The sequence below is a fragment of the Oncorhynchus tshawytscha genome, linkage group LG27 (genome assembly GCF_018296145.1).
Source record: "Oncorhynchus tshawytscha isolate Ot180627B linkage group LG27, Otsh_v2.0, whole genome shotgun sequence".
Classification (NCBI taxonomy): Eukaryota; Metazoa; Chordata; class Actinopteri; order Salmoniformes; family Salmonidae; genus Oncorhynchus; species Oncorhynchus tshawytscha.
This window is the reverse complement of record NC_056455.1, coordinates 18,437,464-18,457,592: the sequence shown is the minus strand read 5'-3', so window position 1 is coordinate 18,457,592 and position 20,129 is coordinate 18,437,464. Positions and strand designations below refer to the sequence as shown.

Sequence of the window (20,129 nt, the reverse complement as noted above, 5' to 3'; positions counted from 1 at the left end):
TGTTTTGTTTGACATGTTTGATGTAGCAATGTAAGCTGATTTTTTTGTATTATGTTTAATAAAAATAATAATAAAAAATGCTCAGAACTGGTCCTGGAACAGTTCCTTTATTTTGGAACATCATATATATTTTTTAAAAGTCAGTTAAGGACAAATTCTTATTTACAATGACGGCCTATCCTAACCCGGACGACCCTGGGCCAATTGTGGGACTCCCAATCACAGCCAATTGTGATATAGCCCAGGATTGAACCAGGGTCTGCAGTGATGCCTCTAGCACGGAAATGCAGTGCCTTAGACCGCTGCGCCACTCAGGAGCCATTTATGTCAAGCTTATAAAAGGCAACCTAGAGTCAGCCCTATATTTTTATTTTTATTTTTTATTTCACCTTTATTTAACCAGGTAGGCTAGTTGAGAACAAGTTCTCATTTACAACTGCGACCTGGCCAAGATAAAGCATAGCAGTGTGAGCAGACAACACAGAGTTACACATGGAATAAACAAATTAACAAGTCAATAACACAGTAGAAAACAAAGGGGGAGTCTATATACAATGTACAATGTGTGCAAAAGGCATGAGGAGGTAGACGAATAGTTACAATTTTGCAGATTAACACTGGAGTGATATATGATCAGATGGTCATGTACAAGTAGAGATATTGGTGTGCAAAAGAGCAGAAAAGTAAATAAATAAAAACAGTATGGGGATGAGGTAGGTGAAAATGGGTGGGCTATTTACCAATAGACTATGTACAGCTGCAGCGATCGGTTAGCTGCTCAGATAGCTGATGTTTGAAGTTGGTGAGGGAGATAAAAGTCTCCAACTTCAGCGATTTTTGCAATTTGTTCCAGTCACAGGCAGCAGAGTACTGGAACGAAAGGCGGCCAAATGAGGTGTTGGCTTTAGGGATGATCAGTGAGATACACCTGCTGGAGCGCGTGCTACGGATGGGTGTTGCCATCGTGACCAGTGAACTGAGATAAGGCGGAGCTTTACCTAGCATGGACTTGTAGATGACCTGGAGCCAGTGGGTCTGGCGACGAATATGTAGCGAGGGCCAGCCGACTAGAGCATACAAGTCGCAGTGGTGGGTGGTATAAGGTGCTTTAGTGACAAAACGGATGGCACTGTGATATACTGCATCCAGTTTGCTGAGTAGAGTGTTGGAAGCCATTTTGTAGATGACATCGCCGAATTGAGTTTCTCTGTGACATGTGGTAATCAAGGTGTCCTATTCAGTTGATGGCACAGTTGCCAGTGTTCTCTGATGCTGCTATGCAAAGTGAAGGCCTGCAACCTGACTAAAGACAAGTGTCAGGCATCATTGTTACCCCTGTATTTTATATGACTTATTGTGCATTGACAACAAGTGTGTTGAAAGCAATGAATGGATACAAATTGTGCATGGGCTGAAATAGGTTTTTGAAATAGTTTATTTGCTCACATTCATAGTTATTGAACAAAAACAATAAACAGCTGTATAACTTTTTCTCAATCTGACCAGTAGGGTATACACAGAAAAGCAAAAACAAATCAGAGACAGTAACTAAGTCTCATTTTTCATACAGAAATGTACATTGCTTAGTAGTATTGTGATGTGTGCGTCTATGTTTGCGTTAACAGTAGTTTTGACATGAGCACAGTGCATTTGAAAAGTGAAAAGTAAGAATGCAGGCAAAATGAAGGGGGTATTGATATTCACACTAGCACATCAGAAGTACGCAAACCAAAGTATCCCTTTCGATGTAGGACAACCTGTCCTCCCATACACTACATGTAGATGCACACCAGTAAAGCACAGACCAGATCCAAGCATAGTCTGGTCGTGGTCCGGCTGAGGCATTTGCAATTTACTATACAACAACATATAAATAGATCTCAATACAATACCATAGACCATAAGAGAATAGAACAGAAAGTCTGGGAGCAGCACTTAACCAGTAACAAAGTATGTAACACCTTAATATGAGGGTTGGAAAAACCATACCAAGGATGATAACAGTTTTCACTCATGTGGAAATGAACAGTATCTATGGTTTGTACATTCAGCTTTTCAGGATACACCCCATGTGATTCACATGTAATAGGAAGATTTCACTTCAAGTGGTTTTCATTCACCATTCAAAAAACAAATAGAAACAGAGAAAACAATCACATCCCACAATCATCTTAAATATTGGACGATTAAATATATAATTACATATAAGCTAAATAGTTAAATCGTATATATTTGTGTAATTTTTTAAATCACTTCCATTTGGACCAGTAAAGCAGCAGTTAATACAGGGTCTCTATGTTATCCACCTTCTTTAAGACACGTTAGGCAGGTTCTGCTTATTTCTCAACGGAGAGACACTACATGCTGCATGAGTGATCATTTTGATTTTCAGAACACTTGTGACATCTTTAGAATTTTGACCTCTCTTGTACATTCATTGGTGAGAGCATACACTGTTGCCATGTTCATTTGACCTGAGTGCATTGAATGGTGCGCGTCTTCTGTGAACGCAACAGTGGAGCTTTGTGTAACCACAGACAGAGAGCAATGCTCTGTGAATGTGAACTGTAGTAACCCATATTATTCTCTTCCGTAGAGAACACAAATTGTACAGTTTAGTGACAGTGCAGGATACTGGTCTGTTTTTGCCCATACTAGAGTATGGGGAGGGAATGACTATACATTTGGTCACATTGATGATCACCCATTCTATAGGTAATCATTATACAGTAGTGAATTACTATAAAAGGCCAACCTCACAATATTATCTGCATAGGTCTGAGCTACTGTATCTCATCTCCATAGGGACAAGTCAAACAACATCACAGAAAGGAAGTGTTTCCTAAGGGGAGGCAACAAGCTCCATATAATGCAATGTAGAAGTCATTAAGATCTTGATATGCTCCCTTTGTGTGGTTATGGGGGGGGCATTGATAAATTAAATGTTAGTTACAGATTTGCTATATAAAAATCAGATTTGCTATATAATGCATCTCAACATTGCACACTTGATTTTTGTTGAACAGCTTTGCACGGAATTCATGCCATGTTTTAGACAGGATGCTAACAAAAATGTTTTGACCCAACGACCCAAGATACATTTAAAGTTAAACGGATAAAGCAACATTAGCACAATTCTTTTATGCCAATTATAATTTCCACACTTGAGGAAGACCCAAACCATGCCTCCCCCGGTCCTCAAAGGCCAGTTGATTGTATTATTTTTTACCCTTAAATCAGGCCTGGTAACCATGTGAGCTGAAAGCATGGTTTTGGGTGTCTCTCGACAATCCCTTCTCAGAAGGCATCCTTGATGTTCTTGAGCTGCCTCACAGCCAGGTCCACCGGCAGGTTAAACTTGAGGTGGCTGATACGTCCCAGGATGCGCAGGGCTCCCTCAAAGCCTGTCTGGGCCATGTAGCTCCAGTGCTGGTAGTGCGGGTGCACCAAGGCCCCTGACTTGCACAGCAGGTTAAGCCATGACACTAGCCTCTGCTCATTCAGAGCCATGCATACCAGAGCCTTGAACTCTGAGTCTGCTCCTCGCTTGTAGCGATCGTGCTCCAGCAACACTGAGTGAATGGCCCAGAGCAGAGACTGCTTGGGTGTGACAGTGACCGGATTGCCCGCAACAGGTAGGCTGAAGGACTGCGAGAGTTGGCGGGCAGGCGACTCCACGAAGGCCTTGCCATTTTTGGAGTGGTAGTACTTGACAAAGAGCTCCCAGGGGTGGATGGTCGATGGGCCAGGTCTGTAGGGCAACAGGCAGGAGATGGGGGCCAGCACCAGGCTCATGCCCTGGGAGGGGGAGTAGAGACCGTGGGCTAGCAGGTCTCTCAGAGCCATGGCCAGCTCCTTCCTCACTGAGGCAGTGAGCTCATCACGGGACCCCAGGGCCAAGCTGCTGTTGTAGCTGACCACGTGATCTACTGAGGGCTGTCTGCATGAGGCCTGCACTCGAACCCGGTCTACAGCCCCCTCCAGACGCTGCAGCAGAGGGCCGTAGTCCTGGCCCACTTCCCCCTGCGACCACATGCTCTGGGGAACGTGGCCAGCCGCACAGCCAAACTGGCTCACTGCAAAGATCTGCAGCACAGCCAGGGCCCGCTGGATCAGCTGCAAGCCTGTCTGCCTCATCTTCTGGGCCTGCTCTGGGTCCACTATGGGCAGGAGAAGAGAATCGTTAGAACAGATGTATTGTGAGTGATGTTGTAGAGCCTATGATAATAATGCTGGGTGATAACTGACTTTTCTTCCTCCCTCCAGGGACTCTGGTGTTGGGCCCTGCTGTCCTCGGCTGCTGGCTGGGTTCACCATCAGACAGAAGAGGGTTCCCTACCTCATCTGTTGGGTAAAGGGAAAATACAGTAGTAAGTCAGAATATTGGTGGAATATTTCAGTAACAAAGTGTGTATTACTGAGCTTCCAAGACACGTAACCACAGCCAACATGGCATCCCAGGCCCACTGCCATCTACCCTGGATGAAGTTGATGAACATCTCTAGGTCCCTGATCTGGGTCTTGAGCTGGTCCACCAGCTGCTCCTTGACCCTGGCTGGGTTGACTATTTGAGCGATGGCAGCGTCCACTCTCTGTCTTAGCTCCTCAGGCGTCAGGTTCCCTATGTCCTCATTGAAGTTCACATCCAGCTTCTTGATCAACTCGTCAATGATTACCTGGCAGTGGAAGAGTGGAACCGTCATGAGTATTATCAGGACATTACACATGGGGAGGAAACAACATTGTATCGAATAGACTGTTAGGAAACTTCTGGTACATGAACAGAGCCCTACCTTCTGTCTCTCCATAACCACAGACTGGGGCAGGGAGTCGTAGCTGCCCTCCTGGTAGGCATAGCGCTCCAGGTCATCCAACTGGGTCTTCAGCTGGACGATGAGCTCCTTCTGCTTCTCCCTCTGGACCTCCAGACGCTCCCTCTTCTCCCTCTCACTCTGTGTGGAGAAGAGAGTACACAGAATACACTGTCAGTGGAGGACTGGGGTGTACAAAGGGGACAGGGAGTGATGGGGAGGGTCTATACACAGCCCTTATTCATCGTGCATGTTTACTAAAAACAGACTAAACACATGCTGGAAAGGAACAGAGGGCTGTAGCCATACTCACCAGGTCCTCCTACAAGTAAAGCATGTAGACACAGAGGAAATCAGAAAAAGAAAACCTTTAATCAAAGACAGTATTACATAAGCAGGCCTTATGATGAAGGTAAATGGAGAGTTGCATGGAGTAAACAATGGGGTTTGGTTTAGTTGTGCATACAGAAGCTATGATTACAGAGGTCAGGTCTGATCTCTGTAATAATAGTGATAATGATCTTCTGGAAGCATGTTAACTGAGCCTGTGAGTCACTTATTGTGTTGATGAGAAACCACCATTTTCTATCTTCCTCTGGAGATAACAGATCTCAGGGAACAGAACAGAGAGCACAGCCTTGATGTTTTGATGCAAACCAAAGCCTTAATCAAAAGCCAGGTAGCCGCAGGATAATTTCATTTCCTGTGAGATGTTTGACAAGACGGTGGCTGCTACTGCCTGTGTGTGCGTGTGTGTACGATCGCATGTTTCCGAGTGTTGCATCCCAGAGTGTGTCTGAGTCTATATGTGTCCAGTGGTCATCCTCACAGCTATCCTACTGACACTGAATGATGACCAGCCTACGGGCAGCAACTAATGTGACCACCACACTCACTCCCATCCCCTCACCAGCTATTACTGGTGGAACACTGTGTACTGACGTCGGTCTGTGGTCTGTTTTGTGGGGGACTAACATAACCTATTTTTCTACACATAATGGATGGCTTATAGCTTGCATAATCACACAACCTCAAGCAATTGAGTGTTTGTGTTGACATCATTTTTCCACTTACTGAAGAGGAACCATTGTTTACATTCTTAGATCTACCAAGTCTGACCAGCCGTGGGCTAGATGGACTACTTACCGCGTTTTCGAGCTGTTGAGTATCCTGTGGCCTGCATCCCACAACGTGAGGACAGCCTTTGAAGGCAAACTCCTCGAGTTCTACCAGCATCCTCTCCTTCTCATCGGTCGGAGCGTGAACTATCTGCTTCAAGCGGAACTGCACTTGTGCAAAATGAGATGTCAAAGCGAGGAGCGAGGAATTCAGCAGGCCCTGTTCGTCCTCCAATTTCCTCAATCTTGCGGCCATCTCCGTTTCACCAGACGCAGCTGAGCCTTTCCTCCTCGGCTCGACCGCGTTTCCCTTCCCGCTCTCATCCTCCGGACTGGCTACAGCGCCGACGGGCGCCCATCGCTCGCCTGCCCCAGCAAAGGCAGCTTCGCTGTCCGAGGTTGACAGTTCCTCTGTCGACATGTTTGAAAGGTAATAAAGACAACGTTGTCCTCCGATATTAAAGTTATTGTCAACTGGAAACGACGCTTTGTTTTATCGTTTATGTACACCGTTTTTTACCACCGATGAAGCAGGTGCATCGCCATCTTGAAAGATTCATACGTCAAAGGGAGAGGCGGGCTTCCAAACGTCATAAACAGTGCACGTCATCGTAAAAGCACTGATCTGGTGTGCATATGAACTGCCTGCAAGAAACAGCAATATGCAATTTGAACCTATCCGTAGCATAACTTCCCAGTGGGGCACACTGACGAGAATAGTAGGAGTATGGTTTGTTGGTGTTTAATCCGGTGGTTGAGTAGAGTACCAATCTTGAAGAAACCATTTGAGTTATCCAAACTGGTGGAGAGAGTACTGGGTAAAGTGAAGGTTGTGAGGATCACGAGAGGCGGGCTCATCAGAAGGAACGTGCCTTAATCGATTTTCTAAATTGCTAGCCCATACTGCATTTATGTATTTATCTTGCTCCTTTGCACCCGGGTATCTCTATGTTACGGAGTCTAGTTGATAGGCAATCGACTAGCCGGACTGTTCCCCGGACTCCAGTTGTAGCCATTCGTACAAGGCACAAACAAGGCTATTGAACCTGACATTGGTGTCTGTCGTTATTCCTTTATCTAACATATCATACTGAAACATGGTATCAGAAGTGGCTCGGGAAAACACACGTTTGTTATTTTTGTAGCTAAGTACAGTATAGGCGCAGTTACGTTCCATATGCGAACACACACCGTTTCCTACTCACAACACGGATCAACTCGTTAGCTGGCTAGCATCACTACCTACGTCGATGACTGAAGGCAAAGAAATCTCATTCCATTGCTATGGCAGCGAACATTCCGCCACCAAATCCCATGGTTCTCACAAGGGACTGTTAACTTGCCCTCGGTTAATTAAAATCTATATTTGTTCTTAAATAATTAAATTGAAATTAAAAAAGGAAGATGACAACTGAAGTAAAAAAGAAAATGTAATGCTTTTTCTATTGTTATGACCTGACTGTTAAGAATTTAATGTTATGCCTTTAGGTTTGCACTTTCTATTGAAAAGGATGATGTTACGGAGTCTAGTTGATAGGCAATCGACTAGCCGGACTGTTCCCCGGACTCCAGTTGTAGCCATTCGTACAAGGCACAAACAAGGCTATTGAACCTGACATTGGTGTCTGTCGTTATTCCTTTATCTAACATATCATACTGAAACACTCTACTTGCACATTTATCTTCTGCACATCCAATCACTCCCGTGTTTAATTTGTATATTGTAATTACTTCGCCACCATGGCCTATTTATTGCCTTACCTCCCTTATCTCACCTCAATTGCACACACTGTATATAGATTTGTTCTACTGTATTATTGGCTATGTTTGTTTATTCCATGTGTAACTCTGTTGTTGTATGTGTCAAACTGCTTTGCTTTATTCTTGACCAGGTCGCAGTTGTAAATGAGAACTTGTTCTCAGCTAGCCTACCTGGTTAAATAAAGGTGAAATAAAATAAAGTTTAAAGTGTCTTGTGTGTCTCTTCGGAACAGGGCACCCCTCAAGGGGGGTACATCAGGCCACCGCAGGCGTCTCGTGGGAAGTTGATTTTGAAGAGATTAAAAATATTCCTGGAGTAATTGAAGCACGTTGGATGAATCGTGTGATGAATGGTGAAAAAATGAAGTCTATTTGTTCTTTTGATGTGGAGTCTCCCTACTCATGTGCAGTTAGGGCATATTAACTACAGAGTCAGAGCATTTATCCCAAGACCAATGCAGTGTGATCATTGTGAAGCTTTTGGTCATGTAGCAAGTGTTTGCAGAAGGGAGAAGCCGAGATGTCCAAGTGGAAGGGACTATATGTTTATAAAAGTGATGAATATGTGACATGTTGCAATTGCGGTGGGAACAATGAAGCCAAGTCTTCCGAATGCCCCACAAGGGTGTAAGAGAATGAGGTGGCTTAGTCAGGGTTGCACAGAGTATTTCATTTGCAGCAGCTATGAAAAGGTTTGAATGGTGCTCCAGAAGAATCCAAGGTAGTGGATAGGCCTAGGCTGCAGGAGTTGCCTTTCAACAGCAGGATCCTGACATTTTAAAAGTTAAGAAGGTGGACTTTGTGGCATTTATAGCTGTGGTAATTATTGGCACTGCCAAGGTGGGGAGAAGGTTCAGGAAGATGGAAATCATAGTGATTACGGCGGAGCGGTTCCTGGGGCAGAAAGATTTCACAGCAAAGGAGTTAAGGAAGCCGTACCACCGTCTCAGGTCCTAGAACCTAAGGGAGATATGGGTATCTAAAATACGAAGTTGGATTTTGTTTTGTCTATATACTATTTTTTATTAGGGTGGATTAAGTTAGTATCATTATTACGTATGGATTTATTCATATTTGATTGGTTTCCAACCATCGAGTTGGTGGCGCCAATACACCTTTTGGGGTGTAGTCCGCCATAAAACGTATCAGACGTTGAATGTGGTTTTTCTCCAACTATAGTCCACTCAGTACTCACCTTTATCACCTCTTGAGTTTTTACTTGCAAGGCCTACTATAGTTACATCCTGGACACAGATTTGAGTGAACACTGATCACAACCCAACACATGCATAGTGTACAATTGGTTTGGCAATTACTTTAATTTTTTTAATCACATTTTACAGCAAGTTAATTCCCTTTGGTAGCAACAGCCAGAATCATTACGGACTATTAAAAAATGGCATAACGTCTAAAACACAAGGAAGTGGGATAATCCATCCCTTACTTAAAATGTGGTAGCAACAAGACAGAGGGCATATGGGGCGGCAGGTAGCCTAGTGGCTAGAGAGTTGGAGGGCATATGGGGCGGCAGGTAGCTTAGTGGCTAGAGCGTTGGAGGGTATGTGGGGTGGCAGGTAGCCTAGTGGCTAGAGCGTATGTGGGGTTCCAGGTAGCTTAGTGGTTAGAGCGTTGGACTAGTAACCGAAAGGTTGCAAGACCGAATCCCTGAGTTGACAAGGTAAAAATCTCTCGTTCTGCCCCTGGACAAGGCAGTAAACCCACTGTTCCTAGGCCGTCATTGAAAATAAGAATTTGTTTTTAACTGACTTTCCTAGTTATATATTTTTAACCTTTATTTATATATATATATATATATATATATATATGTAGACAGTATCAGTTCAGCCACAGGGTGGCATATTTATTTTATTTAACCTTTATTTAACTAGACAAATCAGTTAAGAACAAATTCTTATTTACAATGATGGCCTACATATGGCAGACTAATGTAAAAGGCATTTCAAAAGTATACCTGAAACTATGAGGCACAATGCACTTCACATGATCAACCAAAAAACACAACACTTTTCCTGTTTAAAAGGTAACAAACATTGTAAAACAGTACTAAGTTCTTGTCATTTATATGCTCCTCTGTGTCAATCTTGATAGTATCTTACAACTAGTTTTATCACATTCCAATCCTTCCCTGAGCCACAACCCTAAAAGATTGTTCAACATTGGTATCTAATTTTTGGAGTGATTTCAAATCCTTGATAGTTTCTGTTCATGAGCAAGCATGGGTATCTCTTGAAGTAAATGTAGTAACATTCCAAGCACCTACCAATGGCGCAAAATGTTACTTATTTTCACTTCCCTTTCCTATATATACACACACAATTTTTCCTTTGTAAAAAACACAATTTGATATACTGTAACAGTGATATTAAGCTCCTGCGTCCCTTCATTAGTGCAATGCGTCTAGTGGTGGAGTGTGGGCCTACCAACGGTTGGAGTGATGGGTCTAGCCCAATGTTGTCACACACGCAGGGCTCTCTTCTTGTTGGAGAAGAACACCTGCCAGTGGTCCCATTTGAAGCCAGTGGACTGGGTGCAGGACCCTCCCTCACCACAGGTGTAGCCTGTAGTGCAGCAGTGCTTCATGTCACTGCAGCACACCGCCTAGGAGGACAGGTGGAGGAGGACAGGGATAAGGTGGAAGGGAGAGTAAAAAAAGAGATCGAGGAAGCAATGAGAGAAACCATATAGGAATTTGACTATTCAATAGAAGGAGAGTAGATGCCTTAGTCTTGAACTCCACTAACATTAGTATGACATTTTCATTACTAGAAGTGTTTGTGGTGTCTGGTGAGAGGGCGGAGGTGTATATCATACATTTGGAACGGGACAGCAGGCCCATGTAGTGGCGGAGACCTTGCAGCATGTCTCCTCATTATTGCAGACAAACGGCCCCCCACAGTGGATTTCCTTCTCCTGTGGGGTCGGGGGCTCAGGCGCAGACACCCGAGTTAGGGGTACCGTCTGGAACTGAAGAAACATGAGCTTTTGGCAAGTCCCTGAGCCCATGTTACAGCTGTAGCCCTGTGGACAGCAGTGCTCCTCATCTGCACAGCACACAGCCTATACAGGGAGACAAGACAGAGAAATTATTTGTATTTAATTTAACTAGGCAAGTCAGTAAAGAACAAATTCTTATATACAATGACAGCCTACCCTGGCCAAACCTGGACAAATGCTGGGCCAATTGTGCGCTGCCCTATGGGACTCCCAATCACAGCCAGATGTGGTACAGACATGAAAGTTTCCCCATGTGAGATAGCAGAGCAAAACTGTTTCTAGGGTTCTCTATACGCATGTGCATACTAACACACACCCTCGCTCACACACACCTTGCGCAGGGGGCAGCAGCCCCACTGTCCTGTGGAAAGTTGGCAGCAGCTGGAGCCTTCAGGGCATCTGTTCTGGGTGTCACACTTCACAGAGAGGGGGGCAGTGAGGGCACTGTCATCTGGCTCAGCTGCCAGCTTGTTGTACCATGGGATCACCACGCCACCCTTAGAGCAGGAAGTCTTGCTCATATCACATATGTAGTCTTTGGGACAGCAGTGCTCTCCATCAGCACAGCACACTGCCTGGGGAAGAGGGAACAGCAAGTAGTGAGGGAAAGGGCTTTCATTCCCTAAAATCCTTCCTTAATGGGAACACCATTAATAGTGCTGAGTGATTAACCAAAATTTTGGTTATCAAGCAACTAATTGACCGATGTCAGTTCAATTATTTTAATTCCATTTCGTTCAGTTTTTTTTTATGAGCTCAATGCGCACGTTGCAGTTTCTTTAGAGATAAATCAGATCCAGCCTGAACTGTGAGATGTTGTAGGGAGTTGTTTCCAACAGGCCAATATTCTACATAGTTTAGCACATAAAACATTGTAATTAACTACAATGACTATAATCCATTGCGCATAGACTTGTCCGGTCTGTGTTTCTTTTATGCCTGCTACAGAAGGGATATAGAGAGGCTTGAGAAGCAGACCAGGCTGGGGTTTGAAAAGTCAGTGGGACAAGTAAAAAAAGTGTCCTTACATTTTTTTCCCTCAAATCTAAAAGGTACAATCTAGATTTGAGCCAACGTCTTAAGTAGTTGAACAAGTTATTACTCCAACCTCATGAAAGTGACAATCTTACACGTTTTAATTTTAATAAAAAATTACTATATTGAAGAAGTGCCTTTGATTTGGTGGCATGAACATGCGCAGTTCGGCACGTGATGCCCGTTAGACCCAATGGCGTTTCTGCACATGAGCTTAGATAGCCAACGTCGCCATGACATGATTGGATATTTCTATTGTAGAAGCAGTTTCTGCCTATCTTCATACTGTACTGTCTTTGGAGCAGCTGTTGCTTCACCAGGTATCTCTACCTGAAAATACATGATCAAAGTGATTGATAGTTGATATTCAGCAGTCATAAAAGTATGCCTTATTTATGTTGAAGAACTACAAAATAGTTATTTTGTCAGACAGCATAGGCAGCAGCTCTATAGAGATTAAATGATGAATTGGAATGAAATAACAAAGTTATAAATTAAAACAAATGTAATACACACAAAACCTAATATTGTATTAAAGTAAAGCAATGTGATAAGCAGTAATGGCCAGTCACTTCCATCATGGGACTTTTATTGTTTTATTCTGTGCTGTTACAGCATTCAACCCAAATAATCGAAACCGAAATCCGTTATTATTTTTTTAATAATCGAACCGAAACCGAACAGACCTCAAAAGCACCAATTGCTCAGCACTAACCATTACTGTAACACTCACCTGTGGCAGTGGGCAGCAGCCCCATTTCTGGGTGGACTTCATAAAGCAGCAGGTGGCGGCCTTTGGGCAGCTGGTGTGGGCGTCACACTGTGTCCTGTGCAACTCCTCGTCTTCGTCACTGTCATCATCCTCTGTAGGCAGCTCCATGTCGTCCATCTGCACCCCCTGGTGGTCTGCGGGTGCCTCCTCATGATCAGGTGCCTGGGTTGTGAGGGCGGGCACCTTCACCACCATGGGCTCTGGCCCTGAGGGACCATCACAGGTGAGGGTAGCCAGGTCACAGGTGCTGCCATGGGGGCAACAGTGCTCATGGTCCTCACAGCAAACAGCCTTAAGGAAGGGAAAGGAAGGGAAAGGACACACAACAAGCCTTTATAGAAATGATGTAGAAGTATTGAGAAAAGTTGTGACTCCCTATATTACCCAGTTTCCCAGTTCTACTTTTCAATGCTATAAAAACAACAAGTGGTTCAAGCTCCAAAACCCCTTAACAAGGCAGAAGAAAGGTTAAGATCAGAAGCAGCAGCAAGCTGACAGGAGTAAAGAATGAGGATGTGATACTGGGATGTCGTAAAGACCAAGTGCCTCTTTGTTAGTCATACAGAATCTCTCACCGCATCGCAGTCAAGTTAAGAGGCCATTCATTAATTTGCCTATCCACAGCAGTAGTAGCCACATCTCTCTGTCCCTACCTCAGGCAAGGGGCAGCAGGCCCAGCCTCCTGACGCTGTCTTGCAGCAGGTGGTGTTGTCGGGACACACATGGGTGGGGTCACAGGTAACATCTCCTGGCAATTTACCCTCCAGAGGCACGGCAGGAACCTTCTTCAGCCAGGGTTCAGAGGGGGAGCCTGAGGGGTCGTCACACGTCTGGGCAGCCAGGTTGCACTTCTTACCATGTGGGCAGCAGTGGACGAAGTCACTGCAGCAAACTGCCTGGAAGAGAGAAGAACCCAAACTAAAAGGGGAAGCTGTCACAGGAGAAGCAAAAGACATGCAATCAGGTTGATCTATCTTGAAGAAATTGATTAGCTAAGAGAGTGAATGGGCCCCTACAGTATGAGGCATAGTATACCTGTGGCAGAGGACAGCATGCCCATCCTCCTTCCTGTGTTTTACAACATGTGGTTCCATCCAAACAGGCCGTTGTCTCATCACAGGGAACGTCTGGAGAGACAGCAGGGTGTTAGTGATCAACACAACTGGACGAGCTGACAAAATATTTAATAAAGCAGCAGGTGGTGTGGGCGTCTATACTGTGTCCTGGGCCCCTCCTCATCTTCATCACCTTTGTCATCCTCTGTAGGCAGCTCCATGTCATCCACCTGCACCCCTTGCTGGTCTGTGGCTGCCTCTTCATGATCAGATGCCAGGGTTGTGAGAGCTGGCACCTTCCCCACTATGGGCTCCGACCCTGAAGGACCATCACAGGTGAGGCCAGCCAGGTCACAGGTCGTGCCATGGGGACAGCAGTGCTCATGGTCCTCACAGCAAACAGCCTGGAGGGAGGAAGGGATAGACACACAACAAACATTTTCTGCCATTTAAGACTCACAAGCCTTTATAGGAATTATGTAGAGGTATTGCTGGTAGCAGAAGAGATTATGCAAGTTAGAGAAAAGTTGTGACTCCCTATATTACCCAGATTCCCAGTTCTACTTTTCAATGCTATAAAAACAACAAGTGGTTCAAGCTCCAAAACCCCTTAACAAGGCAGAAGAAAGGTTAAGATCACAAGCAGCAGCAAGCTGACAGGAGTAAAGAATGAGGATGTGATACTGGGATGTCGTAAAGACCAAGTGCCTCTTTGTTAGTCATACAGAATCTCTCACCGCATCGCAGTCAAGTTAAGAGGCCATTCATTAATTTGCCTATCCACAGCAGTAGTAGCCACATCTCTCTGTCCCTACCTCAGGCAAGGGGCAGCAGGCCCAGCCTCCTGACGCTGTCTTGCAGCAGGTGGTGTTGTCGGGACACACATGGGTGGGGTCACAGGTAACATCTCCTGGCAATTTACCCTCCAGAGGCACGGCAGGAACCTTCTTCAGCCAGGGTTCAGAGGGGAGCCTGAGGGGTCGTCACACGTCTGGGCAGCCAGGTTGCACTTCTTACCATGTGGGCAGCAGTGGACGAAGTCACTGCAGCAAACTGCCTGGAAGAGAGAAGAACCCAAACTAAAAGGGGAAGCTGTCACAGGAGAAGCAAAAGACATGCAATCAGGTTGATCTATCTTGAAGAAATTGATTAGCTAAGAGAGTGAATGGGCCCCTACAGTATGAGGCATAGTATACCTGTGGCAGAGGACAGCATGCCCATCCTCCTTCCTGTGTTTTACAACATGTGGTTCCATCCAAACAGGCCGTTGTCTCATCACAGGGAACGTCTGGAGAGACAGCAGGGTGTTAGTGATCAACACAACTGGACGAGCTGACAAAATATTTAATAAAGCAGCAGGTGGTGTGGGCGTCATACTGTGTCCTGGGCCCCTCCTCATCTTCATCACCTTTGTCATCCTCTGTAGGCAGCTCCATGTCATCCACCTGCACCCCTTGCTGGTCTGTGGCTGCCTCTTCATGATCAGATGCCAGGGTTGTGAGAGCTGGCACCTTCCCCACTATGGGCTCCGACCCTGAAGGACCATCACAGGTGAGGCCAGCCAGGTCACAGGTCGTGCCATGGGGACAGCAGTGCTCATGGTCCTCACAGCAAACAGCCTGGAGGGAGGAAGGGATAGACACACAACAAACATTTTCTGCCATTTAAGACTCACAAGCCTTTATAGGAATTATGTAGAGGTATTGCTGGTAGCAGAAGAGATTATGCAAGTTAGAGAAAAGTTGTGACTCCCTATATTACCCAGATTCCCAGTTCTACTTTTCAATGCTATAAAAACAACAAGTGGTTCAAGCTCCAAAACCCCTTAACAAGGCAGAAGAAAGGTTAAGATCACAAGCAGCAGCAAGCTGACAGGAGTAAAGAATGAGGATGTGATACTGGGATGTCGTAAAGACCAAGTGCCTCTTTGTTAGTCATACAGAATCTCTCACCGCATCGCAGAGCAGTCAAGTTAAGAGGCCATTCATTAATTTGCCTATCCACAGCAGTAGTAGCCACATCTCTCTGTCCCTACCTCAGGCAAGGGGCAGCAGGCCCAGCCTCCTGACGCTGTCTTGCAGCAGGTGGTGTTGTCGGGACACACATGGGTGGGGTCACAGGTAACATCTCCTGGCAATTTACCCTCCAGAGGCACGGCAGGAACCTTCTTCAGCCAGGGCTCAGAGGGGGAGCCTGAGGGGTCGTCACACGTCTGGGCAGCCTGGTTGCACTTCTTACCATGTGGGCAGCAGTGGATGAAGTCACTGCAGCAAACTGCCTGGAAGAGAGAAGAACCCAAACTAAAAGGGGAAGCTGTCACAGGAGAAGCAAAAGACATGCAATCAGGTTGATCTATCTTGAAGAAATTGATTAGCTAAGAGAGTGAATGGGCCCCTACAGTATGAGGCATAGTATACCTGTGGCAGAGGACAGCATGCCCATCCTCCTTCCTGTGTTTTACAACATGTGGTTCCATCCAAACAGGCCGTTGACTCATCACAGGGAACGTCTGGAGAGACAGCAGGGTGTTAGTGATCAACACAACTGGACGAGCTAACAAAATATTCCACAGCACTATTGTATTGTTCTAAGAAGAAGTGTAATGTCATACCTCCTGTCCTAATGAAGGGTGGAGAAGTACCCTCCCAAAGAGAAGCAGGACTCCTATTGGCTGAGGTGGTAGTGACTGGAATAGGTGTCGTCACTTGGGCAAATTCTGAAAGCACGTACAGCAAAATAATCATATACACATTAACATCCAGACAGTGATTGGTACAAAAATAGATCAGGAAAATATGCCTTTTTTTGGGGAAGATGAAACCTACCATTCTGGTTTTCCCACTCTGCCCTCTTGCGGGCACTGAACTTAGCCCACATGGGCATTTCCTTGTTGGTAGTGGAAATACACTTGGATTGCTTGATGTCACAGGTGCTGCCCTCAGGACAACAGTGAATCTTATCCTCACAGCACACGGCCTGGTCAGTGCACATAGACACACAGAGAATCACCTTATGAGATGACCATATATAAACAAAGGGTTAGCACATAGGCCATGCAAATCCTTGATTAGACATCTCTCCATTGAGTGATTACAGACACTGGAGAGTGTACATGTCACACATTCAAAGGACCAATATTATTCCTGACTCGCAAATCCATGATAATAACCCCCTAGCCCCCTCCATATAGCCCCCCTGTACCTTGGACATGGGGCAGCACCCCCAACTCCCATCTGGAGTCTCACAGCATGTGGTTCCCACTGGGCACTCAGATTCTCTGTCACTGCACATCACTGCAACAACAGGCTCTACCGGGGTGGAAGAAGGCAGAGGGGTTAGTGATGACGTTGCAACAGAAGCATAAGATGGCAACATGTGACTCCACAAGTCTAACCTGTCTGTTTGATGCAGGAGCTGCAGTCTGTGCTGCACTGGTGGCCTTCAGGACAGCAATGTTTCCCATCAGAGCAAGGCACAGCCTGTGTGTACATTAGATCAATTTACTATTAACTCAGGCCTGTATCCTAACTTGATATCTGTGCACATAACTCCAGTTTTTCCATTGACACCAATGCATGTTTATGTGAACGGTATAACAGTATGAATCTGGCGCAAAAGGCTAGATTGCAGCAGTGGTTAGGTTATTACATGAGCAACAGGACAGCAACCATAGCCTGTAGTGGCCTTCAGACAGGAGAACTCTTCAGGGCAGTGGGACTTGTCAGGGCAGATGTTATCATCCTCATCCCCGGCATATGCACTGATCATTCTGAAAGACTAGAGGGGTAGAAAAAAATACATTTGACTTTTTCAATGACAAAAAACATGACTGATCATAGTATTTTTGATTTCCTTACGTTCATCTAGGTTAATTACGTTGTTGGGGAAAAATGGTTTTGTTACTAGGACCATGCCCCAGGACTACCTGACATGATGACTCCTTGCTGTCCCCAGTCCATCTGACCGTGCTGCTGCTTCAGTTTCAACTGTTCTGCCTTATTATTATACGACCATGCTGGTCATTTATGAACATTTGAACATCTTGGCCATGTTCTGTTATAATCTCCACCCGGCACAGCCAGAAGAGGACTGGCCACCCCACATAGCCTGGTTCCTCTCTAGGTTTCTTCCTAGGTTTTGGCCTTTCTAGGGAGTTTTTCCTAGCCACCGTGCTTCTACACCTGCATTGCTTGCTGTTTGGGGTTTTAGGCTGGGTTTCTGTACAGCACTTTGAGATATCAGCTGATGTACGAAGGGCTATATAAATAAATTTGATTTGATTTGATTTGGTTACAGTCTAATACTATGTAAATGCTTGAGTTGAATAGTACTGTATGTACTTTTCACTGTCAATTTTCAGTACCCTCTTCACACACCTCACACAGGGTTGATTTGTTTTTGTCTCCTTATCTCTAGGCCACTAAAGGCCTAACCAGGCTGAATTCTAGTTCTGTCTATTTAGGCTCTAAAGATCTTATCACTCCCCTATCGTAGGCTGTGAGAACTGGTTAGAACCGATTCTTGATTGTATAAAGCTTTGAGAGAGGGGTAAGCAGTTCTTTGTGTAGTGATCATCCCTGCAGTTGCTTGAATGAACTCTTATTGCTGATAAATGAGTTCTGCCTGATTCCTCCAACGAGTTTTCCTCAACAATGTGAATGATTGAAAACAGGGACACATATTGCCATGAAAGTCAACTGGTGTCATTGTTACAGTGCATTTCAACATTGTTAATGGTCATCTAAACTTTCTTCCTGGATTCACTGACATTCTTACTTTAGGATATATGGACTGTTTAGCAGAGACTCTCTCCACCCATGGTAGGGAGACAGTTCCATTCACACACATGGACTCATTCACAACGCAGAGTGTTCCCTCAGGGCAGCAGTGGATATGATCCTCACAGCACTCAGCCTGAGATAAATGGTAAGAGAGTAGTTTGATTAACAAAGTGTGTTAGAATCTCACATCTTACAGACCAAACAGATACTATGAGAGAATGCTAGCACAAGGGTGCAATTAAAGAGGTATCTATTTCAGGGTAAGAGACAATGACACCATAGTCTACCTATTTGGTTTGTACACTTCTAGTAGATATAATTCAGTGTACATGGGTTCGGGAACTCGGGTTCAGGCTGCAAATAAAGCTAAGGGCTAAGCTCTGCAGGCACCACCCCATACATACCTGATACATTGGGCAACATTCATAGCCATCGGAGGGGCCCTTGCAGCAGGTGTTGCCCTCCTCACACACCTCTCCACCTGGGCAGTCATCAGCAGAGACCTGGGCCAGCAGGGCCATACAAAGCACCAGATACCTCTGCATCTGGAGAGAAAGAGAGATGGAAATAACGTGTAACACAAACTATATATTATATGCATTTATTGTACAATCAATAACTGACAAATGTTAGAAAGCTCTTTTGTACAGAAATGCATAAATTCTCAACAATGAAGTCATCAGAACTAAATCTAGACAGCACTCTCACTTTCCTCTTAACTAGGTAGTGCTGTAGCCTACTAAAGTATATCAAAATTCCCCAAGCTATTTCCATAGGTTCACTTCCTCTTTTATGTTCCATGGGGTGAGCTTCAGAAAGTTAACAGTTCCACATTCTTACCATGACAAAGCCCTCCTCATATGCAACCACATTTAAATAATAAATCTGATGCAGAAAATGGGATATGATTATACTGTTACTAAGTGCTGAGCTTCATATGGGAGATCATTAAAGCAGTCTACCATTGCTTCAGTGTTGTTTAGGCTACTAGACACAAAAAGGATGCAGAATACAGCATTTCTACTTTCAGTTGACCTGTTTTTATGAAAGGAAAATTCCCCTTAATCTGAGCCAAGTGCCTCCCATAAGAGATACTTTCCTTCATTGTGGTATCAAGAGCAATAGGGAACACAGGTGTATTAACCACAGACAATATTCACCTGACAATCAGTACTGTTCACTTACTGTATTTTGTGACAAGGTGGTTTCAAAAGGAGACGAAAATGATCTTTAACAGTTACAGAAGAACTGTGGACCCTGACATATCATCATGCTTCTTTTTCTATTGGCACACACTCAACCATGTTGGTCAGAAAGTGCATTTAGAATTTTAAAAGATGGACCCACCCACCTAGGTCCATATTAAATTATTTGTAATTGTTATCACAAAAGACAATGAACAATGACAACAATTTAAAAGCAATGACAAGGATAGCATAAACAATATATGCAATTTAATTTGAAGTAGAACATTTGGTACAAGAAGTTTAGAATTTCATATATTTGTCATTGAGATCTTGCCACTATCTACATTTAAAAAAAGTTGACCTTACCTCTATTTCAGTGACTTTACAGGTGTCAGCGCTCCTTGACAATGTAGCCGACTCCTGAACGCGCTGAAGTTTCTCAACAACAAAATATCAAGTGCAGGAAATATGTTCACGCCCCTAAATGTCTTCCTAGCTATTCGACATTCTGAATGGTTTACATAGGTGTCAATCTACCACACACGCGCCACTGACAGGTACTAGAAAAGCTTCTCCGCTAGAAGGCAGTAGTTC

General features: G+C 44.7%; 2 protein-coding genes across 3 annotated transcripts; both read right to left on the bottom strand.

Annotated features, from left to right (window-relative positions):
* Positions 1-1,417: 1,417 nt before the first annotated feature.
* LOC112234089 (RUN domain-containing protein 1-like) lies at positions 1,418-6,911 on the bottom strand. 2 transcript variants are annotated; one of them, XM_042307348.1, is made up of 6 exons: positions 5,958-6,911; positions 5,125-5,133; positions 4,794-4,952; positions 4,478-4,676; positions 4,249-4,344; positions 1,418-4,160 (listed from the first exon to the last, which is right to left on the bottom strand). In XM_042307348.1, the coding sequence occupies exons 1-6, from the start codon at positions 6,348-6,350 to the stop codon at positions 3,298-3,300; spliced, it is 1,719 nt and encodes a 572-aa protein (XP_042163282.1). In that variant the 5' UTR covers positions 6,351-6,911; the 3' UTR covers positions 1,418-3,297. The 2 variants fall into 2 exon arrangements, with proteins under 2 accessions (XP_042163282.1, XP_042163283.1); XM_042307349.1 differs by lacking the exon at positions 5,125-5,133 and having other exon boundaries at positions 5,958-6,910.
* Positions 6,912-9,774: 2,863 nt separating this feature from the next.
* Positions 9,775-20,031, bottom strand: LOC112234091. Its single transcript, XM_042307346.1, is given in 21 exon segments — positions 9,775-10,309; positions 10,523-10,768; positions 11,038-11,280; positions 12,474-12,803; positions 13,166-13,408; positions 13,548-13,639; positions 13,761-13,971; positions 14,383-14,535; positions 14,538-14,624; positions 14,764-14,855; positions 14,976-15,186; positions 15,603-15,845; positions 15,985-16,076; positions 16,179-16,283; positions 16,393-16,543; positions 16,769-16,875; positions 16,962-17,046; positions 17,216-17,344; positions 18,344-18,481; positions 18,753-18,893; positions 19,902-20,031. Coding segments are annotated over 20 exon segments (3,243 nt in total). The 5' UTR covers positions 19,902-20,031; the 3' UTR covers positions 9,775-10,165.
* Positions 20,032-20,129: the final 98 nt, after the last annotated feature.